The sequence below is a fragment of the Eptatretus burgeri genome, chromosome 17, assembly GCF_056783735.1.
Source record: "Eptatretus burgeri isolate ZD-2024b chromosome 17, Ebu_testis_v1, whole genome shotgun sequence".
NCBI classification, from domain to species: domain Eukaryota; kingdom Metazoa; phylum Chordata; class Myxini; order Myxiniformes; family Myxinidae; genus Eptatretus; species Eptatretus burgeri.
The window spans coordinates 43,402,548-43,412,547 of NC_140977.1; the positions used below are offsets into that span (position 1 = coordinate 43,402,548).

At 32.2% G+C, this 10,000-nt stretch overlaps 1 protein-coding gene across 3 annotated transcripts in view; it reads left to right on the forward strand.

Moving 5' to 3' along the window:
* LOC147009917 (uncharacterized) overlaps positions 1-10,000 on the forward strand; it is a 25,935-nt gene that overhangs the window by 1,988 nt on the left and 13,947 nt on the right. Inside the window, exon 3 of one of the 3 annotated variants that reach the window (XM_085861234.1) lies at positions 1-1,262. This exon is cut by the window's left edge and continues 514 nt beyond it. The exons of the other annotated variants lie outside the window; for them this stretch is intronic. Coding sequence (XP_085717360.1) covers positions 1-416 — 416 coding nt within the window. The 3' untranslated portion in view covers positions 417-1,262. Of the gene's footprint in view, positions 1,263-10,000 lie in introns of those variants that run through there. 3 annotated transcript variants of the gene reach the window in all.

Here is a 10,000-nt window from a genome sequence, read left to right on the forward strand (position 1 = left end):
TTTTGAAAAAATCAGTAAATGAGTTCTGCCTTGATGGTTTAAATAACTACCTTGGAGACTCAGGAAAAGGGTTCTGCCAAGATGGTTCTAAATATGGGTCCTACCTTGGAGACTCACAAATTTTGAAAAAATCAGTAAATGAGTTATCCTTAAGAGACTTTGTAAGTTGGTTTTACTTTGAATACTTGAAATGTGGGTTCTGGATTGATAACTCACAATGTGATACATATCTTGGAAACTCAACGGGAATGTGGTTATACCTTGAAGACTTGGAAAGTTGGGTTTATGTTGGACACTTGAAACTTTTTTGGGGGCTTTTATTTATTTATTTATTTATTTATTATTATTATTATTATTATTATTATTTATTTATATTTTGGAGACTTTTGGAGTTGCTATCACTCTTTGGGATCTAAACCTATCGATGTAGTTCTTTGTTGGATGGTGCTTGATGGGAGCAAGATCAAGAAAGTTCTGGGAAGAAAGTGCAGGCTTACTCCCCCTTTCTACGTCATCAAACCTGAAAGTATTAAAAGACAGAATTGGAAGAAGAAAAAAAAAACGTAAAAAATATATATATATAGGTGGAAATCTCATTTTGAAAAAGACATTGTGTTGGGCGAGGATTGAGTTGGGGTTGAGATTTTGAATGTGAGGGTTGGGACACACACACATACACATCAACAAACAAAAGTTAAGCCTTGACTATTCAGTTGAGGATTCTGTGTTTGGGGTTCACAGATCTAAGAACGTCCCCCTTGACACACATTATATACTGTTATACACCTCGGACTTGGCCCTCGAGTGTCCACAACGGTGTATAGTAGGAGGGAGTGAAGCGCCAACCTATTGCTCCCATTGCACACATACACATCAACAAACAAAAGTTAAGCCTTGACTATTCAGTTGAGGATTCTGTGTTTGGGGTTCACAGATCTAAGAACGTCCCCCTTGACACACATTATATACTGTTATACACCTCGGACTTGGCCCTCGAGTGTCCACAACGGTGTATAGTAGGAGGGAGTGAAGCGCCAACCTATTGCTCCCATTGCACACACACACACACAAACAAAAGTTAAACCTTGACTATTCAGTTGAGGATTCTGTGTTTGGGGTTCACAGATCTAAGAACGTCCCCCTTGACACACATTATATACTGTTATACACCTCGGACTTGTCCCTCTAGTGTCCACAAAGGTGTATTATCTGCTTAGTTTTGTCTTTTGTAATTCCTGTGAATAAAATGAACCTAAAATCTCTTCCCCTTCCAAATCATATATTTTATAAGTCCAAGGAACTGTATCTATTACATCAACAATTTTAAAAAGTTCTTTCGTCCATCGTTCAGTAAAACCCTTTTCAAAATGAGATTTCCACCTATATATTCTTACGATATCACCAACTTTGAACTTAGGTTTTCTAACATTAATCTCTTTTTCATATTTTAATTTTGTAAATGTTTCTGATGGCTTCATATTCGCTGACGTGTGAATCGTGTCATTATACTTATCCACAATATCCTGAATAAAAGATAACCATTGTTGTGAACCGAGTTGTGTGAATTTTTTATATAGTCTCTCTTTTAAGGTACGATTAAAACGTTCAACAACAACTGCCTTCCCTTCATTAAAGGTACTGTATAATGTAATACTGTTATTTTTTAGAAAATTCATAAATGTCTTGTTATAAAACTCTCTACCCTCATCAGTCCACAATTTCTTAGGTTTTCTCTTACTTTTATTAAATATCTGTTGAAAAGCTAACATAAGAGTATTACCTGTTTTGTTTTTAAAGGGACAACCCACGCATATCTACTCCTCAAATCAATAACGGTTAAAGCATACTTGTACCCCTTATCATTATTGAGTTCAATCAAATCAGCAGACCAGATATAATCAACTTCCTTGGAATAAACTTTCCTTCTCTGAAACTTTGTGAATATTGGTTTATGTAATTCATCAGCTAATTGCTCTTCAGTCTTAATGGCATCATTAGAGCCTATAAGTTTTTTGAATTTCCAAGTCCAAGTTTCAATTTAGCACTAATCATCTTCTTCACGATGAACCTATCAACTTTTTCTCTCAAGGTTGGATTTTGTATCAGAGACAAATTATATAACATTTCTCTATCGGCTTCATGCTTTTCTTCCAACGTTGTGGTATTCCCATAATCAATATCGTGTCTCATGCACACTTCATCAACTCTATTGATTGGTTTACTCCAGGATTTAGGATTGTTTGCCTCATCTAATCTTTTATCCAAGTTTGTGCCTGGACCACAGAAAGAATACCCTGGAAGATGTAATTCCCCTGGTATTCCAGTAGTTGTAAATTTACTTCCTGATAAAAACTTTTGTATATCTCCTCCGAGTTTGTGTTTGGAGATAAATTGATTTTTTTTTGAACCACACACCGAACATATACTTATTATTATTATTTATTTATTATTATTATTATTATTATTATTTATTTATATTTTGGATATAAATATATTTATATTTTGGTTATACTTTTTGTATAACCCTGTTATTTTTACTTTTAATATATGAAATATTTTTAGTATTAGTTTTCTTTTTACATTTGAGACAATAACTCATTTATTTATGAGAAAAATTCCTGCAGAGTGCAAAAACCTTTTTAGTTTCCAACATGCACATTTGAATCTTAATTTTTAAAACATAAAGAATCCTAAGAAATGCCTTCACTCTCTCCTCCATTTATTTAAGAAAAAACTTGAATTAAAATGAATAGCTTGACGATGCCAATAGTTTTGTCGAAAGTATTGCAAATAGACTTGTTAATTCTTTGTATTCCTCCTTGGTGGGTTGAGTTATTTTCTGTAATACCTCTATTCTTTTTTGAATCTCACTGGTTTCCATACTATAATATTTATTTATTCTCTCTCTTTCCTCCCTCTCCTCCCTCTCTCTCTTCTCTTTTTCCTCCCTCTCTCTCTTCTCTTTTTCCTCCTTCTCTTTCTTCTCTCTTTCCTCCTTCTCTTTCTTCTCCCTCTCTCTCTTCTCTCTTTCCTCCCTCTCTCTATTCTCTCTTTCCTCCTTCTCTCTCTCCTCCTTCTCCTTTTCCTCCTCTTCCCTCTCTTCTTCAACTCCTTCCTCATCCCTTGCTATACTTGAATCGTTTACACCCCATAGAATATTATACATATATTCATCAGGATTTCTTGTTATTCCTGTATCCAAAATAATTTTTTTTACAACAGGAAACCAATAAAATTTCTTTTGAATTTCTAAAAGAGCCTTACCTTTTCTTAACCTTATAATTTTTTCATTATTTAACATTCTAATTAAATCTAAAGTTGTCGGTTTATCAACATCAGCATAATGCCAATCTTTTATTGAAAATACCTCATTCTTATGTTGTAGAACATATTTATTAAAATACCGAATACCCTTTTCTTGAAGGTATGCTTGGACACAGAAATGATAATTTTCTTGAAGCCTTCTTGCTGTCATTTATGTATTAGAAATATATGTTAGAATAATATTATGGCACGAAACACCTCCCCATCTTCCCATAGTTAAATCATTTTGTATTTCCTTACTTATTATATATAATCCTGTTTTTTCTGTTTTCATGAGATAAACAAGGGCAAAACCATTATTATATTTACCCTTATTAAATTCTTTTATTTGTTGTTTACTAATCGTGGCTCCACAAAACTCATTCTCGATACCAAGTGGATAATATTCTTCCTTACGAGACTGATTTAATTGTTCCAGGTCTTCGAGGTTAATTTTAAATGACCAATTATACCCTAAATCATTCATATCATACCCCCATTGTTCTATTCTCATACAAACGATACGCCCTTCTTTATAAAAATTTATTTTAATTCGAACTGTGAATTCTGTATGACCTGGAGATAATATCAACACTTCTGTATCTTTAGAATACACAGCCGTTTTATTTAAGTATATATATTGTGATAAATCGCTTAATCTCACCAAGTCATTCGCGTCAGTCGGGCTTGGATAATTTTTTAATTTATAAGCATTTTTCATGTTAATATTTTTGTTTATATTATATTTATGTCGTTCAGCCTGTGCCTTTGTGTAATAATTTGATAAATCAATATCCAGTTCTTGAGATACACCAAAGATAGAACCATCTTTACCAACATAAGTCATTTATATTAGATTAAAAATAATATCATAAAATTTTTTATTTTTGTTGAGTTGAAATAACACATATAGACATAATTGACCACAACACTTGGAATTTAATTCTTGGACTTGAAATGTTTGATAAACACCATTCTGTAAGAATTTTATGACTTCAACAGGTGGTGGAAGACCAAAACTATCAAAATAATATTTGTCTTGACTATTAAAAATACAAACCCGATGAGAACCGTTCCCATCATTATCTTCTAAGTTCATAATAATATTCTTTGTATGTTTCGACACATTTGTTAATTCATCTCTCATACAAATAACCACATTATGAATTTTTAATTTCTTACAATATTTGGCAAGTTGTAAATTTGATGTTGTATTCTTTCCAAATTCTTTCAACCACTCATCAATGCTCATTTATTTATTAGAAAGATATAATCCATTACCTCTTTTCGTTAATTTTACACCTGCTTGTGCTATAGAAGAAAGCATATCTCCAACTAACAATCTCGCTTTATCAGGCAGACCTTCAAGTTTTTCAGCAAAATCTACAATTACACCACTTCCACTAATTTGTTTCTCCAACTCTTTGTTATGTCTTTCCAATTCTTTTTGAGCCTGGAGTTGAGCCTTCCTTTCGTTGGCAGTTTTGACCGCTGTTGAAATACCACCCGTCAATGCTCCAACCGCACTTAAACCAGCAAATAAAGGAATTAGAAATGGGAGAAATCCTCCACTCGTCTCTCTTATTGAATATTTTTTCAACATTGGTTTTGTCATTTTAATTTTAAGTGAGCCAGTGTCATTCAAGATTTTAACCTGTTCTCTTGTGAGCAAAACATCAATTCTTACTGCTCCTTTTCTCTGAATTGTATTAACGTTAATCGTACAAGGCTTTTGATTTTGAACACAAGATGATAGTTTATGAAGATTGATTTGATTAACATATACCCCAGTTGGTACTTTGCCACTCATTTATTTAACAAAAATTATGTGAGACTAATCATCACACCATTATCTGTATTAATCTGCAATTCTGTTTCTTCCAAAAGCAAACAATATGTATCAACTTCTTCACTCTCTCCTCTTTCAATGTATAGGGAAGTATCCACTCGATTAGACTTTATAGTTTCTTTTTGAGCGCTCAGGTCAAACGTATAGATTGTATACAAACTTTTAAATGCTGTCATATCCAAAATAGGTTCTTTATTTCCATTACTTTCACACACCTTTTGGTAAGACTTGTATGCTTCAGCAAAATCATTTTTTTCCCAATTAATTTCCAATCTATCTCATGGATAAAATGTTCCATCTAGAGAAACGCGAAGTTGTTTCACCTTAGCATTATCACTCAATGCATTATTCTTATCAGTCGCAGTATCACCATCTGGCTTTTTAAAAATCATCCACAGATATCGTGGCTTTCCTTCCAGAACACCCAAATTCCACGTGTAAGTAGTTTGATTGAGTTTAACGTGTTGACATCTTCTTTTGAGGTATGATACACTGAGTGGTTTTTTTGAGTTAAGTCTTCGATTCAACATCTCTTCTGTTTTAAGATTAGGAGTATATTCACTGATATACCAACTCATCTCCTCAATTACAAATTTATTCTGATCACCAAAAGCATTACCAACACCAAAAAGCAATCTATTTTCATTATCATTCCTTTGTAGTTGAAATCTAATTTTAAGACCATACAGAACTTTATCATAATCACAAAATCCAAATATACCTTTAAGAGGAACTGCCACAGTAAAACTATTTTCTGCTTTTGTATCATCATTATACATTCCTTTCCTTTGAATATATCCAGGGTCTGTGTTTGTTCCCGTTGACATATCAGGAATAAAACCTTCGACAGACCCCTTTCCCATTCTATCACTGAATGTATAGAGTGTAAATTTCATCATTTCAGATACAGCAGAGACATAATCAACCGCTTCAACTTCTTGTGTTCCAATATACAATCGCACACTATCAAACATTTTCCAGAAGAAATCATTTACAAGTGTAGCGTTTGTGTTATTCCCAGCCTTAGTGAATTTAAATTTACACAACAAGAAACTTTCGGAGAGATTCAAATAGGTTTGTTGATTATTTATTTCAAAACTTTTTGTACCATTTGTATTCCAGTCTGTTCCAGTTATTGCATTTACCTTGAAGTAATCTTCTTTTTTAGTGGAGTTTGAGATAATAATAGTATCATCCAAATCATAGATACTATCAATTGCTTCCATACTTGTATTTATTTAGGAAAAAAGATGTTAAAACTTTTGAAACCCTGATCCAAGTATTTGAATTATTTTCTGTCGTTCTTGGGGGGACAACTGAGTTTTACCTTTCTTAATTTCTTTTATTGCTTGTAATTTATGTGATTCTTTCTGAGCATCTTTTATACTCTTTACAGCACCTGCTACATTTCCCACAGCAGAAGCAGTTGAACCAATTAGGTCTTTATGTTTAAGAATAGTTGAACCAATACCCATGAGAGTATCAATTATCCCATCTCCTCTAAATTGATGTCCAACACCCCTTTGTCTCTTAGGTTTATAGTATCCTCTACCAAGATACATACCTTCACCCTTGTAGTACGGGGAAAGGAACATCCCATCCCCTGTAATTATTTTATATTTTCCCAACTCGTGCTTCCTCACAATAACCATCGTATTTATTTATTGAAAAACTTCACGTAGGTGAATTCTGATGGATATAACTTCTCCATTAAAAGAGATCACACGATTATCTTGGTCGGTTATCCTAAAATTTACTGTGTATGGTTTTTCCTGACACAGGTAGATAAACCAAATTTTTAGGCTCCATATTGAATTTATAACCAATTGGGGTTGAGTATGCGCTGAATGAAAATATTGTATTTGTTTTTAATCCATCATTATAAGCACCATCAATCAAATCACAGTGAATTAACACCGAATTTATTCCTGAGGATATTTGAATGACATTATCACTGTAAAACGTCCCATTAGTTTCAATCTTTTTTGAGGAGAAACCTAATAACTCTCTAAATGAATTATCAATTGTGAAATCAACCTTGTAGTTATTTTTAACTTTAATCGTTGATTTTGAAGTATGTTTTTGAATGTTTATAACAATATTTTTTGGTTCATCACCCTGTTCTTTCATAAGACGAGCAATTTCGGAAGATATTTGAGAAATCTCGTATGCTCCGGGTGAGACTGTTATCGTTTTGTATCCACTTCCCGGATTATAACTAAACTTGTCATTTTTCTCGGTTATATTAAATAAGGTATTATAAGTCTCCATGGACAATAAAGATGCCTCATATTCTTTTGTTGTGTCAAGTTGTAGTGGGTATGGGAATGAAGATGTGTGGTCGCTTGTTGTGAAATTAAAACTCAGGATTGTGCTTCTCATCTTATTTAATATGAGATAAAATGTCTTTATATTGAGATTTATTAATTATTTTCATGTTCATCAACTGGTCTAAAATGGCTGATGCTTCATTAAAACAATTGTTATTTCCAGCCTTCTTACTGCCGAACAACAATAACAGTCTATTAACTAATTGCGATGGGTCATTTGGAAGAAAACTAATACCTGAACCAAGGATACTTAAAGCCTGAATAATGTGTTTCTCCTTCTCATTCTTCCTACTTTTACCAGAAAGAATAACCTTATAATTTAGAGTGTTCAGCAAATCAATATATACTCTATCATCATTATTTTCCATATCCAATGGTTTATCAATATACTTTGATTCATCCCTCACAGTTGAACCTTGTCTTCCATCTTTTGTGAGAAGAAACATTAATCTCGGAGTTAGTTTAACAGGGGGTTGAGCAGAACTTAAGAACCTTAATTCATCATTAAATATCAATACCTTTTCTTGAACAAGATGAAATATTGCTGGTTGTTCTGTTGGAATGAGTCCTGCTTTGGTTTTTGAATCCGCTGAATATTCATTGTTTTGAACAGCATTCACAATATAATCAGGGGGTTGATTAATCTCTTCCAGTTGTTGAAATAAACCTTCATCATGTTCTAATTCTCCAATATGCTCTAATTCTTCCTCCGTCATTTGACTGAAATCTTTTAACATTTGAAGCTTTCTAGGAGTATATTCTACTGTGGGAACTGTGGAAACATCTTTCATTTTTTCTTGGGAAGTTTTTAAAAGTGGTTTAAAAAATTTCTCGTTTTTTTTCAAATGCTTCTTCGCCCGTTAGTTTCTGTCTGCGTTTCTTCTTTATGTCTTCCTGTTGTTTTACAACTTTTGAAACCAACTCTTGATGTTCCTTAAATCTTCTTGCTCTTTCTTTTGTATCCATTTATTTATTGTAAAATATCATTTAATGAATTGTAAAGATCAACAGGGAAATTTTCCTTTTCTTCATCATTCAAGTAGATGTGTTCAAATAAATCCTTTTCTTTAAATATTTCATCAAATTCTTTATTAACATTAATGCGAGTTGTAATTTCTTCTTCACTAATCCTTGCATCTCTGCTTTTCATACGTTTGTGTTGAGTTTCTTCATCAACATCAAAACCGAATGATAAAATCTTCACTCCGCTCAGATATTTAATAATTTGTCTCGTTCCTTCTGGATTAGTTTCTAATATCCCAACACCACCAGATTTTAGTTTCTTTAACTCACTCTTACAATGTGAATATTTTGTTGTACCAAGAGAAACCTCCTCAAATATTTGTCCTTCATTCCTCAATCGCATATGTTCCTCCACTGAAATATAGTGATAATCTTCACCTTTTACTTCTCCAGGTCTTATTGCTCTAGTTGTTGTTGATACAATGCGTATCACGGGGTGTTTTTTAAGTAAATTTACAATATTCTCATTTGTACTACACAAGAACCTTGATTTATGAAAGTTTTTTCCAGAAGCAGATTTACCCACAAGATTTATAATAATAGTTGTCATTTATATATGTAATTGTTTATAAAACAAAAAATATATCCCTTAATATCTCATCTTGTTTCACAACAATATATTTATATTTTTCAGTCGTGTGCTTCATATAATCCTCAAATTTCTTTTTACTACATAATGTAGAACAATTATCTCTCCAAAAATTATTGATATCTATTGAATTTAACTTGAATAAAATAAAAGTATTAGCATTGTTTCTGATGGAACGACGAGGAAGTTGAAAGTACGATTGACTAAGATAAATACAATTACAAGAAGAATGTCTCCCTCTTGTGTAGTAGCTGTCCATTACCGTTTGGTTTCTCTCATTAACACAATCATCAAAGATAACGAGGTTCTTTTTTGATTTATCCAAATCTTGGGGAGACGGTATATCATCCGTATTATCACTAAGAATACAAGTTATAAGATTTGATTTCTTTTTACATCTCTGTGTATCACAAAATAGTTGAATTATATCTTCAATGTTATAATCATTTAGGTTTTTTTGACGTTTAAATAAACCTATTATATCTTCTTTTTGAAGACCAGCATTAAAACCTTGTGAGAGTAGTTGATACTCTGGTTGAAAACTCGACTTTGTGAAAATTATTAAATTATCATAATCTAAAAAGTTGGGAGTGAGGAGCATTTTTAAAAGTAAGCAGGTTTTTCCACATCCACTTGAACCAACTATGAGACATCTTAATGAATTTGGGAGATTTTTATGGTTGTTAAATTTTATCTTATTTTCCCAAATAGGTAAAAAATCATTCATTTATATATTTGAAAAACAGGTTATTTAATTTATTATTAGCTTTTTTAGAAACTCTATATTTTATCCTAAGTTCAGGTTTAATTTCAAGATAATCCATTATTTTATTTATACAATATCTTGTGTTGATATTTCCCTGAAAATTACATCCATGAATAATATACAACAACAATCCTTTGAAC